Source organism: Podarcis raffonei, chromosome 16 (assembly GCF_027172205.1).
Source record: "Podarcis raffonei isolate rPodRaf1 chromosome 16, rPodRaf1.pri, whole genome shotgun sequence".
Lineage (NCBI taxonomy): Eukaryota > Metazoa > Chordata > Lepidosauria > Squamata > Lacertidae > Podarcis > Podarcis raffonei.
The window spans coordinates 21,855,118-21,874,952 of record NC_070617.1 but is presented as its reverse complement, the minus strand read 5'-3'; the positions used below and the strand labels follow the sequence as shown (position 1 = coordinate 21,874,952).

Sequence of the window (19,835 nt, the reverse complement as noted above, 5' to 3'; positions counted from 1 at the left end):
TTTTCTGAGGCTGAGCCCACTTGGGAGAGGAGGTGATGTCATAACCTTGGGCCTCCTGACTCCCCAGCTGACGAAACAGGCCATTGCTGCTATTGAATAAAAGTACCTCTGCTCTCAAAGAAAATTCTGAAATCTAGTAAGAAGGATGAGCCCCCAAAGTAGAGGAATTGGGCAAAAAATAATAATTCAGTACTAGCAGTGTTGCTAAGAGAACACATTTAGTTGCTACTTGATTCCAGGGGTGCTTTCAACAATGATGATAGCTTTGCGTATGTTTGTGAGTTAAGTTACTTTCGTGGCCTTAATTTGAAAAGGCAGAAGTTTAAAAGTTGGATATACAATAGTAGGAGCATTTTAACTTGGCCCAGCAAGGAATTAAGCACCTTCTAAAACAAAAGTTTTAGGGATTTGATAAGGCTCTTGGGAAGCCTATGCTAGGGAAGTTCAACCTTAGGCCATTTAATTATCAAGATAGCGGTCCTGAGTATAGAAGTAAATTTTGCCATACAGCATTTAATGGCCAGGCTCTGTTTATAAAGTCAGCACCAAAGCAAGCAAACCATGGCCTAATGTTTATATATATATATATTAATTTTGGAGCATTTCTAAACTGCTTACCATTTTAAAATCTTCTAGGCTGTGTACAACATAAAAACAAAATGCGTTAAAACAAAAATGCAGCCTAAAATGAATAAAACAGTATAAAAACATCAGAGCAAGTAAAAAGAGATTCAGGGGAATTCGTGCACATAAATTGGGACCCAAATCTTATGGGTCAGGGAAGGCCTGAGCAAAACGATAAGCCTTTACAAGATGTCTGAAGCAACTGATGGCGGCTGCTTTGCATATGACAGAGGAAAGAGCACTGCATAGTAGAGGAAAAGCAGCAGAATATGCCTGTTTTCAGGCCACCACCCTGTGATATTCTGTAGGGTGTGATTCCATGAGTAGAATTTCTCAGAAGATATGAGAGATCTTACAGGTCTATATATACCGGGGTAGACGGTCTCTCAGGTAACTGAAACCTAAATGCGCTGAGGCATACAAAACCTAGAAAGATGCGGTGCCAATGTGGAAAACATATAAAAAACCATTGTTTCCCATTACAGGTGAAACTGTCAGCAAACTTATTACTGCGCTGTGATTAAGTTAGGCAGGGTTTCCACTTTCCATTTATATGCTTGCTGCCAAAACTACACTTGTAGGTTTGTTTGCTGGGCAGAGGGTTGGGCCAAGACTCTCATAGTAACCACTATATATATTTTTTTCTAGTTCTCAGCCCAACATATAGGTGCTTTGCTTGTGAGCAGGCACCTTCTCTGTCCCCACTTCTCCCTCCCCCCCAAAAGATCCTGAAACGTAGAACTGCAACACTGAAAGGCCAACCAACTTTGCACCATCACCAGGTTGTATACCTAAACCATCTCCAATAGGTGCTTGGCCAGTCTTTTCTTGAAAACATTAAAGGAAACCAACTCTATAATCTTTTATGAAGAATATGGATGGAGACGGTGGGTCAGTCAGTCAGTCTTAACGCTTGCTCATAATACTAGGTCACTCATTGATGATGAGCAGCAGTAGCAGGAACTTGTGAATCACTTCCACCACCACCCCGAAAGCTCCCAATTCCATGGTCTCCTACACAGCCAAACACAATCCAGCCCTCGAGAAGTTTCATGTTGTCACTGAAATCTGGCTACAATTTTAGCATTTCTTTCCAGATCATTAATCTACTGGGAGAGGACACTTTCCCCCATCGCCTATAGCACTGGAGATGTCATTTGTTTGCATTGCATCAGGAGGATTATGATGAGGTGAAGGGTAAACTCTCCTTACTACATTGTAGTCCTGATCCTGATTGAGCCTTCCGTGGCTGCTGTTTTAGCAAAGAGAAAAACAAGCGTGCAGTTGCTTAATGACATGTTTTAAGGTAACATGTGGTTTGGTCCTCAGGAAAAGGCCAGTGAAGGTGTTCAAGTCAAGCGTTCAAACTCAAGAGTGGCCTACAAAATAAATGGAAACACTGATGCCCAAGTCCTCAATTCATGTCCGCGGTAGGGAACTTTAGGCATGGGGACTGAATGTAGCCCTCAAGACAGCTCTGGCTGCCTTTTGTCACTCCCCAGTTTATATCTCGCTCTCTCCACAGCCTCAACCACTTTTGCCTGGCTGGTACAGTATGTGCCTCTGAACTGTGACCCTGCCTCTTGCTTACCAGGATGGAGGGGAGTGGTCTATGGGCAGAATCCTCTGGCTTTTGCTCTTGTATGGCCGGAGCATCACCTATGGTTGAAAGAAAAGACTCTTGGCCATTTCTCTGACAAAAGGATGCCACTGAGCAAATACACCCTTCAGACTGAAAAGGGCTTCCTTCCCTCCTCAGATTTATATTGCACATGGCAGGGATGTAGAGAGGGCTGAAGTGGTAGAAGGCAGATTGCGGAGAAGCATCAATAAACCGTTTTCTTAGTACGAGTTGCCCTCAACCAAGACATACCTTTGGGATGGTCCAAACAATATTGATCTTCAGCCCTCCAAACAATATCTGTGTGCTGCACGTGAAATTGAGCGTTACTGGGCATGTCAAACCACCCCCATGCAGTCAGTGCATGTGTGACTGTTTCAGCTGTACAAGTCCAATTTTTTTTCTAAGGCTGCATAACGGCTTAAAACTGTTGACGCTCTTCAGATAATATATTTGTGAGTTAACATTTTTCCCAGGGCTCTGTAAATATTGGAGGAAATGCTCCCATCTGTGACCACCGCTTCCTCTCCACCCTGTGGCACATGATGTGCATAATCTTAAAGGGTGTTTGTTTTTTTTAGAAGGGGGGCTGAACTTTCTGAAATTTGCAGAAAGGGAACTTCTGCAAAATATGTTGAGAAAATGACAATTATGTGCTTAGCAGGAAATGGAAAGCTAAGGTTGCCTGTGTGCATTTTCTTTAAAATATAATTTCCTTTAGACCTGTAACTTTTTTTGTACTTGTATGCACTATTTTATCTGTTACAGGCTTGCACATGCCAACTCTTTAAGAAACACACACTCGGGTTTCATGTAGGGCTGCATTAAGTATTCACCAGTTCCGGTACTAGTACTGAAACCAGCAGTTTCTGCAGAGTAGATTCCTCACCTGCAAGAAAATGAGATTGCGTGAACATTCACCTTCTTTCTCTGTAGCCCCTTGCTTTCCCCCCAATTTTGTTGAGTTCTGTTTCCCCTTGCGGGTATTCACCCACCCCTGGATTAACACAGGTATATATCACAGTGCTACTACATGTGATGTTGAAGGTGATGGATTTTAGTAAATAAAACCTGCAGGTTTGGTTCCCTGATGGTGCCATTGGAGGCAATTGAAAATGAAGGTAAGCTAGGACAATTTCTGAAAATATGCAACTGTTTGGCAAAGAGTGCTTCAACTAATGCAAAGTGAGGTTTTTGGCACTACAAGAATCTTAAATTTACAAATGAAATCAATACACTAGCTCACTAATCATCATATGTCAAGTAAGGTAGGTACTTTTAGGGTCAGAGTTGTAGTTTTTCCTTCGTTTTTTCTCCAAGAAAAATGGGGGGACCCAAGGTGGTGAATCCAGAGAAAGATTCCTGCCAGCATCCTCTTTTCTGCTTTAGACCCTGCATCCCAGATCTCTGAACCCAATAAAGGTTAGGCCTCACCATTGGGATTTTTCAAATGGTAGACAAGTACAAGAATGAAAAACTGGAGCACTGTTCATCTAAAGTCCATAGCAAATTGCTATGATACTGCAGTTTGAAATATGAAGAGTTATGTCCTCACTGCCAGTTCTTGGCTTTGTTGGTCTGTACTCAATACTGTGACCTATTTGTTATTTGATGCAAACATTTGTATTTAACAAAAGAGGGGTGTCCTACTAAGTTGTTCCTAATTGATAGCAATGATTGTTAGGTCCAGTGTTTTCCATCTTATCTCACTCCATTCCAACCCTTACCTTTCCCCTTCCTCCATTTTGTTAGTGTTTTAAAAAACAATAACAATAACTTGCATGCCTACATATTTGCTATGTAGACCTCTTTCCAACTTCCAATTTTGCATGCGTTTGCCTTCTGCAATCTCTTAGGAAAAGGATTTCCCCACCATCACCTTTTCTTTTCGGTCTTGCCCGTGCTTGTATGCACAAATTTAACCATGTATATCAGAGGGGCACATTTGTGCACATGCTTTTACAGACTTGATCAGACCTCCCCACCGTGCACAATGTTGAAAGAACAAACTAGGAAGGTGGCATCTCTGCTTTTAGACTCCACTGTGTAGAACCCACAGGGATGACAAGGCAGCATTCTTGGGGCACAACAAGGCCACAGTGCATTAAGAAATAAAAGCCTGAGGTTTTCAATTCAGGTGTGGCAGTGACACAGCTTTGCTTTGGGGTAACTGCACTGTGCAGTGGCATAGCCGCAAGACTTTTTAAAAAGAGCAAGAATGACAAAAAGATTCAGTGGGCGGGAAAGATTTTCTGGAAAGCGTGTATTAGGAAGGGTACCTCCTCAGTACAAACTGCCTCAATGCCACCATTGCATCTGATGAGAGAGAAAAATTACAAATGAAATACGAAAACGATCCTTCCTGCACACTTGCCACTGCAGAAGTGTGTGTTGGAGTCTTGCCTCCTGTGGTGCATATACTTCTCTCTCTCTCTTTTTTTTTAACCCTCCTGCCCCTTGTCTTATAGGAGAGTGAGCATGGGACAAACCTGAATAGGAAGATGGACAGTCTGGGCAGCAACCACTCTATCCCCAGCATGTCTGTGAGCACAGGCAGTCAGAACAGCAGTGTCAACAGCATACAGGAGGTCATGGATGAGAGCAGCTCTGAGCTGGTCATGATGCATGACGACGAGAGCACCATTAATTCCACTTCCTCTGTTGTGCACAAGAAGGTATGTTCGCTGGTGCTCTCTCTCCCCAGTCTCAGGCAATCTCTGCTTTATTGCTCTTGCTGCTTCAGGTCTGTGAAGGTACTATAAGTTAACTGGCAGGGTGTTTCTCACACAACTGAAGGGAGGAAGTTCTGTGCTCTTTGCAGGATTTAGGGCCGCTCCAAGTGTTTTCTGAAACACATTTTTTGAAAGTGCGCGTATCATAGTGCCCAGAAAATGAATGGAGGCTCGCATTTTTTTGGTAGTGTTTGGAAAGTGAAACACATGTGTAAGATGAGAGTACCTTTAAAAAAAGTTAAGATGACAGTGAGGAGAAACCTCTGAGACAAAGAATTGACTTGTCCTTTTAAGAAAATTCTGTTTAATCTCTTCCCCTGCTTTTGCACCTCAGCACTGCATGTATACCTTTGTCCTTGCCTGTAACTCCTCCACCACCACCACCTTCTGTTCTGAACATCTGTCTTCCCCCAAGTGGTTGTCATGTTGGTTGAAATGGTCACATCCACCAAACTAATTTGATAACTTCAATAACTTCCACCCAAATCCAGACCTGCGCTTGGATTTCCCCCTCAACAGGTTAACAGTGAACTGGGTCACTCCCAGAAGGTATGTTCTTGGAGGGCTAAAATATGCACGCTTGCTTCTCCTGTTTTCCTACATTACTATACACACTGTCACCTGGTCTCACTTGGCCATCAGAAACGATACATTCAGGAGCCTGTGACCCAAGGCAAAAAGAAGGCGTTAGCATTGAGACTTCCATTGTAATAATATTTTTAGACTCGCTCAGCAGCAATTGCAACTGCACAGTGGTGAAATGAAGACGGTGTGCCTCTCTTCCTCTTTGAAAGAGTTTGAAAATTGTCTGTTGTCAGGTGTTGCACCTATAAATCCTGGCACGGTAGCCATGCAGCCCGCCTTGGGGCCCAAGAGGATAAGAAGACAAAGGGAAAGGCACTGCATGCAGGAACAGAAGGACAGAAGACCTTAAGTGTACACTGAAGATAACTTATTGCCCATTTGCAGATATTGCAGCCCTACCTTAGAGGCACCTTTGATTCAGTACTTCCAAAGAGAAACCAAAAGTCTTACACATAATATTTTGAGATGGTTTAGAAGATGCTTCTATTTCTGTTTGAAAGTACAAAAATTGTGTCTCCCTTGTGGAAGAGTTTTAATACTTCAGTACACATACATTGAGCAATACATTGTCTTCTGTGCACCCTTAAGAAGGAAAGGAAGAGCAGCACACAAGAACCTGCAGCACCACAAAACTTAAGTGCATTACAATAATGGTCCTAATCCAGAAACAGAGATACCGTAACCCATTGATTTAAATGGGAGTTTAGCATCTTTAACTGGCTCTGCTTGTTCGTTTGCCTGCTGAAAGTTTGCAAAGTAGAACAGTATACAAGCATTTAATGAAACTTGAATTAATAACGTTAACACCTTTTTTAAGAAGGGAGACAGGAAAGAAAATTATACCTGAGGGACAGTCAGCCATCTGAAGAAGGAAGATTAGTAATGTGCGAATTCAGTTGTCTTCATATAGCCCGTTCCAGTCATGGGGAAAGCTCTTGATAAATTTGCTCACCAAAGACTTTTGAGTAACCTTAGCAGTCATGGAATAAGAAGAGAGATCCTTTTCATGGAGCATTAGATCTTTAGGAAACCGAAAGCAGAGAGTAGGGAAAAATTGATAGTTCTCCCAGATCTAAATTGGGACCTGTGCTATTTCACTTGCTCATAATTGATCTGGAGATAGGCTGAGCAGCAAGATAGCCAAGTCCACTAATGATAACCAAAATTGTTTACCACAATTAAAATAAATTGTGAGGAGCTCTGAAACAATTTTTCCATATTGGGTGAATGGGCACTAAAATGGCAAATGCATTTCATTGTAAAGTGAAACATATTAGGACAAAAAAACCCCCACCCCAAACTCACGTATACACGGATGTAATCCAAACCAGAGCAAGACATTGGACTCACAATGACCCAGTGTGCACCAGTTGTGAAAAAGGCGAATTCCATTCTAGGAGTCATTAGGAAAGGGATTGAAAATAAATCTGCCAGTATTTTATTTCTATTGCACAACTCTGTGTTGTGACCATGCTTGGAATATTGTCCATAGTTCCGGTCACCTCAGCTCAAAAAAGATATTGTAGAGCTGCAGAAGGTTCAGAAAAGGGCAACTCAGATGATCAAAGGCCAGGGCCAGTTCCCCTCTGAGGAAAGGTTGCAACATTTGGTAATACATAGTTCAGAGAATATGGGAGTAAAGGGGGGAGCAACAAGATGTGTAAGATTACAAATGATGTGGAGAAAATGGATAGAGAGAAGTTTCTCTTTCTTTCTAATAATTCTACAACCTGAGGCCTTCCAGTGAATATTGTACTCACAGAGTATTTCCTCATCACACACTTGAAGCAGGCTTAAGATGGGAAGAGAGGAATATGCCTTGGTATTCAGGTAGAGAAATGCACATATGCCTCATTCAGAGGACTTTTCAAAACTCGGATACTACCCCCATGAACAGCTAAAAGTGTGACACGTGCATTGGCTCAGGACATACTTATTACTGGAGAAATCTGAAACTGAGGCAGGTGTACCCCTCTTCCATGAAGAGGGAAATGTAAAGGTGAGGTTCTTCCTGGTTGTGATCTGTCCACATCACCCAAGAAACTTAAATTTGAGACAAATGGAGTCTAAGATTGCCCTGGCTATTAAACAGCAAGGGAGACATTTCTACATCAAAATGCCAGTTTGGGCTTACCTCCGTTCTCCAATCCCTTTCCCTTACACTGAATTTGCCCTTTTCACTGCTATAACACACTGAGCTGACATTTCTGGTGGGCTTTCTGCTCTGTCTCAAGATCTCTTTGGTGCCAGACCAATTTAGACTTAATCAGAGGTGCTTTGTTCTTGATTATATATGTGTATATATGTGTGTACATAAAACCACACAGCATCAGTAATGAATGGTGCAGTATAAATTGCTGCTTACCCCCTTTCAAAACACACACACACACACACACAGAGAGAGAGAGAGAGAGAGAGAGAGAGAGAGAGAGAGAGAGAGGTAAGACACACACAGCCCAGCTAGCTTGCTGTGTGCTGATTTTAAATGGAAAATGTTGAGGGTTTTATAGAAGTACACATCATCTCACATCTGAAATAGGTTTGGTACCTAGCTTAGTTGTTTGGGACTTGATGGCAAACTCGGTTCCTTTTAAGCTTAGGCTGAGACAAGGTTGGATGCAAGCAAGGTTAGAGCAAGGCAAGGTAGAATAAATGATAGAGCACCTGTTTTGTATACACAAGGCCAGGTTAACATCTTGGCATCCTGAGACACGTCAGGGAAAGACCACTGCTCCTAAACTGGAGAGCCACTACCAGTCAGTAGGCTACGCTGAGCTAGATGGGCCAGGGTTCTGACTAGATATGATGCAGCTGCCTTTGTTTCAAATGTAAAGGTATGGCGGTAGAAAGGTGAAGGAAAGAAGTGTGGCCACAGAACAGGTGCAGAAGCAGTAGCTCCCCTTGATCAGACCAAGGGTGGAGCAGGGCAGAGACTGACCCTGGAGCTTTTTAAAAGTTTGCACCACCTGAGCAGCTAACTGGGAAATGCTGGAATATAACATGGTTGGGGAACAGGCCTCTCCTCCCTCTTTCCACAAAGCCTCCTAACTTCTTAGGCATCAGTTTTAGCTATATACCTTATTAAGTGGCAGATGACAGCTTGAACTTTGCTCCCCCTCATAGCAATTGGAGATTCGGAATCAAGATGCTCTCTGTCAGTGCTTTGGCATCCAAGGGGCCTGTGCTGTTTTCCTGAAGCTCGCATGAGCAGCATCAAGGAATAGTTGCCAAAGCTAGTTGAACCCACTGCCTGAGATCCCAGTTACTCATCCCCCTAGGCCTCAGAATTGCTCCATGGAAGAGAGTCAAGTAGATATTAAAGACAACCATTCTGAGAAGAAGCCTAGAGGGATATAGGACTTAGGGTGGTTCCATAAATGTTCCTGTCAGAAGGCTGTGTGAGAGAGAATGTATTCATGATTTTGTTTCTTTGTGAAATCCTGGCTGAACAGAGGTCACTATCTTTGGGTGCTTCTGGTGAGGTCTTGTAATATTTACTCCCTTCACTTTGGCCTCTCCCCTCTCCTCCCCACATCGTGCATGAGCCTGGGGGAAAGAAGTACACACCCTTCAGTCCTTAAGGGTGCTTATTTATTCAGGGGGAAAACATCCCATTCTTGAACATGCAACTTTCCTTGTTCAGTTTAGAGGTGACGGCTCAGTATCGTACAATGGCATTTGTCTATTAAGAGCGGAAATGGTACAAAAGAACTTAGGTATTGTAGAATTGCATATTAAAGAAAAGTACCAATAAGACTGAATTCATGTTCATATTCCCAAATAAACTTTTAAGATACTAGAAAATAAGGAAAAGGAATGACCATGTGGGAAAGGTAGAAAATTACAAGTATCTAGGAACAATCATTACAAATATCTAGAAACAATCATGAAATGCAGCCAAGTAACCAAAGACTATATTAATTATCAGAGCCAATGTATGCCTAAATAAGACAATGTCATCAAGGAACACTCAAGCAAATTGGAAATGCCAGCTTTATTATTGTACAACTGTTCAACCAGTCTTTCAGTACAAATGTGAATTCTGGACACTCTGGTTTTAAAGGCTATTTTGAAAGTGCTAAGGAAAACATTTTAATGAAGCAAAAGAGCCATCTGGAGAAAACATAATGAAGAGTTTGTGGATTTCACATGCAAGGTAAGACCATAAGGAAGCGAAATGGCAGAACACGATGGGGACCTGTGAGAAGAAGGTACTTTTCATCATGGAAGTTGAATAGGGTGGCACAAGACTCCAGAGTCTCTGACACCAGCAATGCGGAAAGCATCAAACTGACCTGGAATGAGTGGGTACAAATTCCGTGAGCTGGAATGAGTTTGTGCCAAGGTGAGAGGAGATGTACAGTTGGTAATCGGGTGCCTTCGAGGTTTGTGAGCCCAGAAGAGAAACCACTCCCAATACGTATCAGTCCTTTCAATCCATGTGCCTATGGCATAGGGGTTGCCTTTCAAATGGTGTCAGCAAATTCCTTCTTCCTGAGGCTTTCCAGGCTTCTGAATGGTGTTATTTCGTTATAAAGAAATCAGTAGAGTGGCCAGAGCATGGACACCCAACTTGCACAACGAGTGCAAACTTATTCCATATAGGAAGTTATTTCAAAGCCAGATTCAGCTACAACACCATAAATTAGTTTATATAAGAAACAGAAGATATCATCCATGTATTTAAAGGTTTGTTGTATCAGAAAAGGTGCCGTGCAGTCCCAACCCTGAAGTAGTATACTCTTTCCAGTGAAAAAACCAAACAGATGAAGATATTTTAGAGCCTCATACCTTTGACTAGTAGTCTACAAAAGATAGTTACAACTCTGGTTTTGGTGCCGGTTTTGGACCCTGTCCCAAAAAGCGTGTCATGTCACTACAAGCTCTCATTTTCATTCACTTGTGACTGGAGAAATAACATTACACTGCAATGATATTAATGTGAGAGACCTCAAACTGGAGATACACATTAGCGCACCACCCACCAAGCCTCTTGTTTAGCAACTTGTGGGTGTATTGAGGAACAGGTATTTGAGGCAGTCCTTTGACACAGGTGTGTTAGAGGATGCTGCCAGAATGTCTTAATCTGCTGGACCTTAGAAGCAGAACCTACTAGTAGTACTGGAACACTTCCTGAGTCAGTAGCATGGATGGGGAACCTGCAGGCCTCCAGTGCTGGCCTCCAAGGGATGATGGGAGTGCAGTCAACATCGGAAGAGCCACAGGTTCCCCACAGGTCCCCTGCTCTAGAAGAAAGTCTTCAGCTTCACTTGCAGACTACTTAGTGAACTCTTAGTCCTACTAAGCCTGCTTTGCTTATTCTGTAGTTCCATCCACCTGCAGAATAATATGAGCAGAAGTCTGTCCCAAGGAAATCACAATCTAAATTTAGACTGGTGTTGGCGAGGCGGACAAGAGGAAGGAGCTTAGGGTATCAAGGGATGAATATGGCCAAATACAGTTACTGTGTGGTTAGCCCACATCCCCAACTGAAACGAAGCCTGAGAAATTGAGTTAAATGCTTCATAAATGAGAGCAACAGATGGTCTATGGTTGGTTGCATAAGGATATAGTTTACTTGGAAGAAACAAGCAAAAGGCTAAACTTTCACATATCTGTTTGGGAAGGGGTGCATTAAATAGCCATGGGGCCCAATTTGGACTGGCACCATGTTGGGGAGTTGTGGTTAATCCTTCTCTTCCACCCTGCCTCAAAATAAAAATTCCCTCCCACAACAAATGGCTTCTGGGGAGAGGGGGTGTTTTTGAGGAGAACTACAACATGTGGGTTAAAGGGTTAAACTGCCCCTCCCCATGTGCATCAGTCCTAATTCTAGTTGCCCCCATTCACAGCTACCATTTAACACCCTCTCCCTTTAAAAAAAACACCAACACACACACTTACAGATATACGAAATGTAGTTGTGAATGTTGCGTATTGTCCAGTTTGGTCTTATGTCTGATTAAAAATGGAAGATTACTTTTTTAAAAAAGTCTCACTTGGAGCCTTTCAGCTAGCTTAGAGTGAAAATAACAGGTTTGAGAAGCAAGAAGAAAGGGATCTAAATGTGGGCTTGATAAATAATTAAGTTGTCATAGGTTATTGGTTATTAGCATTTGGGTCAGGTTAGGGGGGAGCAACTTGTATCTCTCGAGTTGCAAGGGGTTTGGGTGGTGCAACAGAGGAAGCTGAATTACTGGATCCATTTGAAAAACCAGATACTGTAGAGCTAACAAAAGTCTAGTAAATGAGCTACTTGCATGCTCACGAATAAAGTGTTCAAAGTTGTTTGTTGGTTTAATTTATTTCTATCCCACGCTTCCCAAAGGAGCCCAGGGCAACGAATTATGTGTAACCTGATAGAACTGTTTGTGGAGGTGGTGGGCTGTGTTTGTGAACAGTATCATTCATGGAGGATATCGGTCTATGCCCTGGACTCCTTTGGGAGAAAAGGAGGGATATAAATTAAATAAAGAATAGGTCCCTGTCCTGGATGACCCAGACTTCTTTCTGAGGCAGAAGGCTCTTCTGTGGGCGCAGGTCTGTAGGAGTCTTGAGTGGGGAATCCTGCAGCTTGCAACACCACCAAAACGAGAGTACGAGGCAGAACAGGGGACAAGTTCTGTGATGGATTCAGACTTGCTGAGCAAGAAGCCATGATCAGCAACTGCATCTTTTCTAGCAACTGAAGTCCCATGTAAGCTTGTGCTCAAGAGCTCGGTTAGTGGCCACCTTGTGGTGTAGGTTTGCTAAACTCAAAGGCAGACCTCTGCCTCCTTATATCACTGCTACTTTTCAGCTAGGGGATGGGACTTGAGCAATAAGTGACTTGCTTGACTCCTTGGGTGCTTGGTTAAGCAAGCTGGTGCTGAAGCAAAGATTCCATTGATAGGGCCCTCTTACTGAGAGCTCTCCCAGGTTCTCCAGAACATGGCTATTTTCTCCTTTTTGGAACTTGTTTCCTACAGTGTGACCTGTTGCCTGTTAGCCTGCTGACCATTGCTAGATGCCATTGCCATTCCAGACCCACTCTGGTCTTGCTCAGCTCCCAGTGGGTTCTGATCCCAACCGCTTCAAGACAATTAGTGAGCACAGACCATGGAACTGGAAGCAGCTTTTGTTAGCCATGGTTAGAATTCGTTGGTAAGATAGAATTATGTTTATACGAACAGGAGGATTGTTAGGGAAGGGAGGTGTTAGAACATTTGATTTGCATGCAGATAGTCCCATCTTCAACCTCTGCCATCTCCAGTAGGGTTGGGAGAGACTCCTGTCTGAAATCCTGGGGAGGTGCTGCCAGTCAGAGTCGATAATACTTAGCTGTCTGTCTCGGCATAAGGCAGTTACCTCTGTCCCCTCCTGCCCACACATAGATATTGATGGTTAAAAATTACCTGCCCTAATCCAAAGTTCTAGGAGGCTCCCAGACACATGTAGAGTTCTGCAGAAGGATAGGGATACTCAGTGAGATACTATATGCTTGCATTTTGAAGCAGCCCTTACATTTTAAACTTTGCATCAAGGATTGGGGCTAAAGTCTTTGAACAAAAAAATCAATGTAGGCAGGAAGGATCATTTTGATGATAGGCTTGGTATGGGCTTCCAATCTTTGACATGGTTATTTTAATGCTGTTAGAGATACTTATACTTTGTATGTTTAAATATAGGTTCATGGGATAGACATTTATTTATTTATTTATTTTCCCCACTGGGAGCATAATTTTTTTTCTTGAAGTTAAATATTTAATCTTGATACTTGATTAGAAGCTAGTTTCATTTAAGTTACTGTAACCATTAAAAAAAGGTAAAGGACCCCTGACAGTTAAGTCCAGTCGCAGACGACTCTGGGGTTGTGGCGCTCATCTCGCTTTACAGGCCGAGGGAGCCACTTCTGGCACAACGGAACACCAAAACCAGAGCAGCTCACGGAAACGGTGGTTCCCTTCCCACCAGAGCCGTACTATTTATCTACTTGCACTTTTTGGCGTGCTTTCGAACTGCTAGGTTGGCAGGAGCTGGGACAGAGCAACGGGAGCTCACCCTGTTGCGGGGATTCGAACCGCTGACCTTCTGATCGGCAAGCCCAAGAGGCTCAGTGGTTTAGACCACAGCCCCACCCGCATCCCTAATGCAACCATTAGCCTCCTCCAATAAAATGCAGACTTGGCCTCTCAAACTTTGGCCAAATACTGTTTTCCTCTATCCTTAACAAATTGGGGTGTGGGTTGTTTTTTATTATTTTATTATTTTATTTTTGCTCTGTGATGGAGCACACACACCATATGCAAAGGGTCCTTGGTTCAAACCCTGACATCTCCAGTTAGGGCAAGAAGGAGAGCCTTTGCCAGTCACTGTAGACAATTCTGTGTTAGATGGACCAGTGGTCTATGTCTCAGTATAGAGTAGCTTACTGTGGTCCTAAAATTAAATCCCACATGCATAAAACTTACCTGCCAATGGTGAAGATGCAGAATAAGGCCAACTTCAATCAAGTAGCCTTTGTAGGTTGCTTATTTCTTGCACAAGTGGCCCTGTCCATCACACCGGTGGATGAAGTTTGCACATCCACGTAAGAGTAATCTTTTGCATGATAATGGATGTGAAGTTGAGTCCCTGCTCAGCCTCCAAATGCAGTTGATGAGATTTTCCAAGTTCCTTTGAATTTTAATATGCACCTTAATTTTTTTTTTTAAAAAAACAAAATTTCCTTGTTTGGAAAACAGCCCTGTTTAGTTCAGATTATAGTTCCTCAAAAAAGTTGCTTCTTATACATTTGAGTTACATGCCAGATGCATCTTACCCTATTTGTATTAACAGCTATAGTCTGAAAGATGCACTTCATCACTTGTCAGTCAAGGAGAATCTTGGTCAGTTTTTCCTAGGATAAACGTTGCATCCTTCCTGCAAGCATAGACTCTTCCGCACTAGAAAACCATAAAGTGGCAATGTTGGACACATTGTGAGTCAATTCCTTTTGCTGGAAATGGGAATTCTTCCTCAAGCTTCCTTATTCAAAGAACTGTTGCACTTGGATATGCTGAAAAGCCACCCGGATAGTATTCCAGCCAAGCTTGTGTAACGTGCTGTTAAGCAACCTCCGCTGAAGATGCTTCTGCACCACCTTAGGACTTCTCGATTAGTGATCCGCTACACTTACAGAGCTAAGAAAAAGGAGCAGAAAATGGAAGAGATGGTGCCCAGGTCCTCCTGGATGCAGCCTCTGGAAAAGGTTCTGCAAACAATAACCGTAATAATAACCACACAGTGTTATTTTCATACCATAGAAACACACTGGCCTGTTGATTGGTTATGTTTGTAGTTCAGGCAGATAGGAAACAAAGGCTTTAAACCATTATCGGTGAGTTTCAAGGATGTGCTCACTCGACTTCTGAACATCTCTCCTGCATAGTCCAATGACGAGACCTTACTCCTTCTGTACTTATGTCCCACAAGCACCCTTACAAAAAATCCATTTAGACTTATGTGGATGGACAGCGGACTTGCCCTTGTTCCATCTCGTTGGCTTTTTTGAGTGTTATGCAGAACTTAAATCCGATGAAAAGTCTCCTGGGAAATGGTAAGAGGTCCTGATGCTTGTTCATGTGCCCCATGTCAATTAGGAGGGACGGGGAAACAGGAGCAGACCCACATGCAACAAGTGCTCTGTCTGATACCATTTTGCTCCAGATTCACGGTTCGTTTGGAATTGAAACATGGTGGAACTGCCCATTTGGCACCTGGTAACTTCTGGGTGGTTTTATTAGGACAGCCTTCTCCATCCTGGTGCCCTCAATAAGTTGCTGGGCTCCCAGTTCTTATCAGCCCCTGCCAGCATTGCCAAAAGCAGGCGGTGGTGATGGAAGTTGCAGTCCAAAACATCTGGCGAGCACCAGGTTGAGGGTGCAGGTTGATTCTCAAAGTCTGAAGTGTGCATAATTAGGGTTGCACTTCCTTGGAAGGTACCAAAGAGATATTTAGTACAGACTGGTTTGCAATGGGGTCCACATGGATGTGAGAAGAGGAGAAATGCTAGTAGCTGCTGAAAGGGATGGGGAAGAAGTGACACACAGAGCCTTCTGGATATAGCAAAGCATTCGCTAACCCATTAACAATGGCAAATTAATTGTCTTTCTTTACAAAAAGCCAGCCTGCCTAGGACCATTTCTCTGTTTTGAAGATCAGTCTTTAGGACCTGGATGACTTGCCCAGAGTGCCTCTGGGGCCTTGCTTACACGACACATCAACATGCAGTAATACTTCTTGAATGTCCATTGCCCAGTGATTTGGTGCGGGTGTTCCAATTCTTATTGCTTTATATAGCATCAACACAATGTAATAAATGAAAATGGTCATTCTGAACATGTTTACTTACGTTCAGGAGGATAATCGGAACCTGGAGTAACTTGAAAGAGTCACCAGATCCTGGTAACAAGTAGAGTGGGTTTTTCATGCCGGTCTTAATTAATCGCCTGTGGTTTGCTTGCTTGATCTTGAAGGGGACATACCCTAGCACGATCAGTCTCTGATTGCACCTAAAAATACGAGGATAGCCAGTTCTTTTGATGGAGCTCTCTGATCCCTAGGAAGCTGTGGGCGACCCATGCTGGTGAGCAAGGGTATGTGGCCAAACTCCCTTGAAGTGCTGCATGTGCATGTAGGGCAGGCAGAGTAATACCCCTAAAGTAGCATCCTGAGTCTTGCTTTTCAAAACAAATAGTCTTAGGACCTATGGGCTGCTTAAACCTGGTCTCCAGTCGGTGCCATGGTTCTGTATTATTTGTTATGTCCATTAGAACCAATTCCTTGGTTTTACGGTCCCTTTGCACATAATAAGAATGAAAATCCAGTGGCTCTGACTTCTGAAAAAGCGGAAAGTTCATTTTCTACTTTTCTGGCTGCCACTGGAAATGGGATGTCTGACTAGATGGGCTTGGTCTTATTTCTGTAGGGCCTTCCAGATGTTGCTGTACTCCAGCTTCTGTCAACTCTGGCCAGTGGTCAGAGATGATGGGAGTCAGAACCCGACAACATCTCGAGGGCCACAGGTTTGCCACCCTTGCTTTTGGGTTCTTAGTATGCCACACCCTGCTTCTTGGAGCTATTCTAGATGGCAGGATGAATGCACCCAGTCTTCTTCCTTACTGAAAAATGCTGGGGGAAAGAATGTGAGTTTCCCTAGCTTGGAGGCTGGCAGCTTAAAAGTAGCCTTTTCTTTATTCCAAATTACAATAACAGGCTTCTCTTTTTAGTGGTCTGTTTAAATCTGGGCATGTATAATAATTTATAAGTAGTAGATAATAATATATAGCCTGAAATGACACAGTGTGTAGGTCACTGATTTATTCCCATTATGCAGAAGAGTTACTGAGGCCGAGAGGTAACACAGCACTGAAGGCCATCCAGCATGTCCACAGATGATCTGAATTTCAAACTCCCATGTCCCAGATCCAAGACACAGACATTTGCCACTGGAAGAATGCAATTTCCCAAATGACATATGCAACCATTTTATTTTTTAAAAAAATATATGTGAGAGACAGTATGACACTTAAAACATGAATTCTGGCCATCGTGTCATTGTTTCCTGAAGCTCTGGGTCACAGGAGAGAAGAAAAAACTTAGCAAAGATCATTTGTATTAAACTGTGTTCTGTCTCTTTAAATGTAAAAAAAAAATCCTTTCCAAGGCTATGGAGAGAAAATGCTAGAACCGTGCACGATCATGACTAGAAAGCAGGATCCCTGAGTGGTCACAGAGTCTTTCCAGCACAAGACACACACAGAGAGGCTGGTCTCCTCCATCCTGCATCTATTTAGACAGAAATGCTTCTTCTTCAGAGCAGATAGCAAGTCCAGAGGAAAATCCAGGCTGGAAAAGGGAATGTGGCAGATCCTTGCTTCTGTGTTCAAAGGGAGCAGCAGCAGCACCACCACCACCACCAGCAGCAGCAGCAGCAGCATCTTTGCTAGCCATGGAAACCATGTTTTTAAAGGGATTATTTGGGTGCAGTGTTTTAAGCAAGCCCTTCTGAGGACTCTGACTGCTCTGCAGCGCTTTGTGTTTTTGATTCTCTTTTTTGCACATATGTAATTCTGGAGGTTAAAAAAAAAAATCTGCCAGGGATTCAGAAGGCATCCCACTAGCGATCAGCTGACATTCCTAACTGAAGGCTGCAATGTGTTGCTTATTCATTTTGTACTGTGAGAGCTGCAGGGACTAGCAGAGAGCCAAACTATGCATTTCAAACAGCAGGGCTTGTGCAAAAAGAGGGGTGAAAGAGAGGCAGCCGGCGAAGAAAGAGCACAACTGGACTTTCTCCTTGTTTTCATCCATTTCTGCAGGATCATGTATTCATAAGGGATGAGGTGGGCCACGGGGAGCGCAGGCCTGAGCTGCGGCCTACCCACTCAGTCCAGAATCGGGCCCTCCACTACCGGAACCGAGAACGCTTTGCCACAATCAAATCAGCATCTTTGGTAAGCAGCCACCACACCCCTTGCCCCGCTATCCTTTTTTTTCCCTCCCCTCCTCGTTCTGATGTGACTGTGTCAGTCTGGGGAAGGGGTCAAGAATTCTCTCCCAACGCCCTCTTTCTCTCTCTATCTCTCTCTCTCTCTTTCTCTCTTTTTGTTGGCATAGCAACTAGATATTGCGAGAGAGAGAGAGGTGGTTTTTTTTATTTATTTAAAGAAAAAAATCTTTTGCAGAATATTTTGAAAATATCTCCTAGCAATTTGGGATTTATTTGCAGCAGGTTGAAATTTAAACGTGGCTTTTGGAAGGAAGAGGTGCTTTTCTTTCTTTTCTTTTTTCCCTCTGATTGGTTTGTTCCAAATTCCATCCATTTTTGTTGAGTATAATTTCTGTCTGTCTGGGAGGAGGAGGAAGAGGAGGAGGAGGGGTGGTGGTGGTGGTGGTGGGGAACGATGGAGTGACTGGAGATATTGATGATTATAATTTTAATGAGTGCTGATGGTTTGACCAGTGGAAGGAACCACTGCCGCCTCTCATGGCGAATTGCTTAGCTGTTTGCATTCATTCATTCTCATTCATTAATTTTACGGCTAACTGCATTGTTCCCATTTGACACTATAAAGGACCGGGCAACTCCTATAAAATGACAGAGGGCTGGGGTTTTTTCCCCTCTTCCCTTCTTTCTTTTTTTACCGGAGGGTGCGAGAAAAAGCAAGCAAGAGGAGATGGTGGCGGTGGTTCAGCCAGCATTTGTACTATTGCAAATGTGATTGCTAGTGATGTCTTTGTAGTAGCGAAAGGGGTGTGTGCTTGTAGAGAGTGAGGTCTCTGCCTCCTCCCCCATCCTTTCCTTTTCTCACACACACACACATACACACACACACACTCCCTCTCTCCCTCTAACACACACACACAGCTGGAAATTGGCAGCAGTATCCCAAGAGTGGATGGAGGAGGGGTTGTGATGCTTCGCAAACCAGAAACGATCTCATACATGTAAAATGATAGAAATATTTGGTATTTCGGCCAAATCAGTATTAGAGGTCACATGGGCAGAGAGATTTACAGGGTGCCCAGCATTTGGCCGTTGCATTTGCTGCCTGCCATTATGACATCATCCTGAGCCAGCCCAGAAATTACAATGGATAACCCTCCCCCCCCGCTTTTTTTTTGTCTTGCCTCGTAGCTGAATGATTTTTCTCCTTTGCCATTTCCCTGAGTCCTCTCCATAGCACATCTGCCCACCCCCCCCCACGCTCCCCCTCGCTCCGATCTTCAGGACACATCAAAAGAGCTTCTTGTTAGCCCTAGACAATGGTGGTTTGAGAACGAATTTGCAGTGGTAGAGGCTTCATATCTCCCCCACCCCTTGTGCTGAAGCAGTCGAGTTTGAATTATTGCTCGTGCTCACTGCTGGCGTGGATCTCGGGAGGGGTGTGTGTGTGCATGTGTGTGTGTGGTTCCCCCACCCCCAGTGTGGCAAGGGAAACTGCTCCCTCCGGAACTTACAGGTTGACCCGATTGTACGGGCATGGAAGGATGGTCTTCAGGGCGGCAACATGCCTCACGCCTCATCCAAGCGGAGGCCTTGGGTGTTCTCTCCTTTGGTAGCGAATCTTGTGGCATCTCATTATACCAGTACACCCCTTGCCTTGTAGAAATGGATACAGTCCTGTTGTAAGTTAGCGCAGTCATTCAGTTCCCTCATTCTCAAACTCTTGCTAAAATACTACTCAGTCCAAAGCGTGACTCTTGGGGGCGGAGGGAATTCTGACGCTAGCGGTATATCAGCATCTCAC

General features: G+C 43.5%; 1 protein-coding gene across 7 annotated transcripts in view; it reads left to right on the top strand.

Moving 5' to 3' along the window:
• Positions 1 to 19,835, top strand: part of TAOK3 (TAO kinase 3) — a 115,816-nt gene that overhangs the window by 55,355 nt on the left and 40,626 nt on the right. For 5 of the 7 annotated variants that reach the window (XM_053369816.1, XM_053369817.1, XM_053369818.1 and 2 more), the window contains 2 exons: positions 4,714 to 4,920; positions 17,904 to 18,038. In XM_053369816.1, the coding sequence (XP_053225791.1) occupies positions 4,714 to 4,920; positions 17,904 to 18,038 (342 nt within the window). Of the gene's footprint in view, positions 1 to 215; positions 3,367 to 4,713; positions 4,921 to 17,903; positions 18,039 to 19,835 lie in introns of those variants that run through there. The other 2 variants (XM_053369822.1, XM_053369820.1) reach the window with 2 other exon arrangements.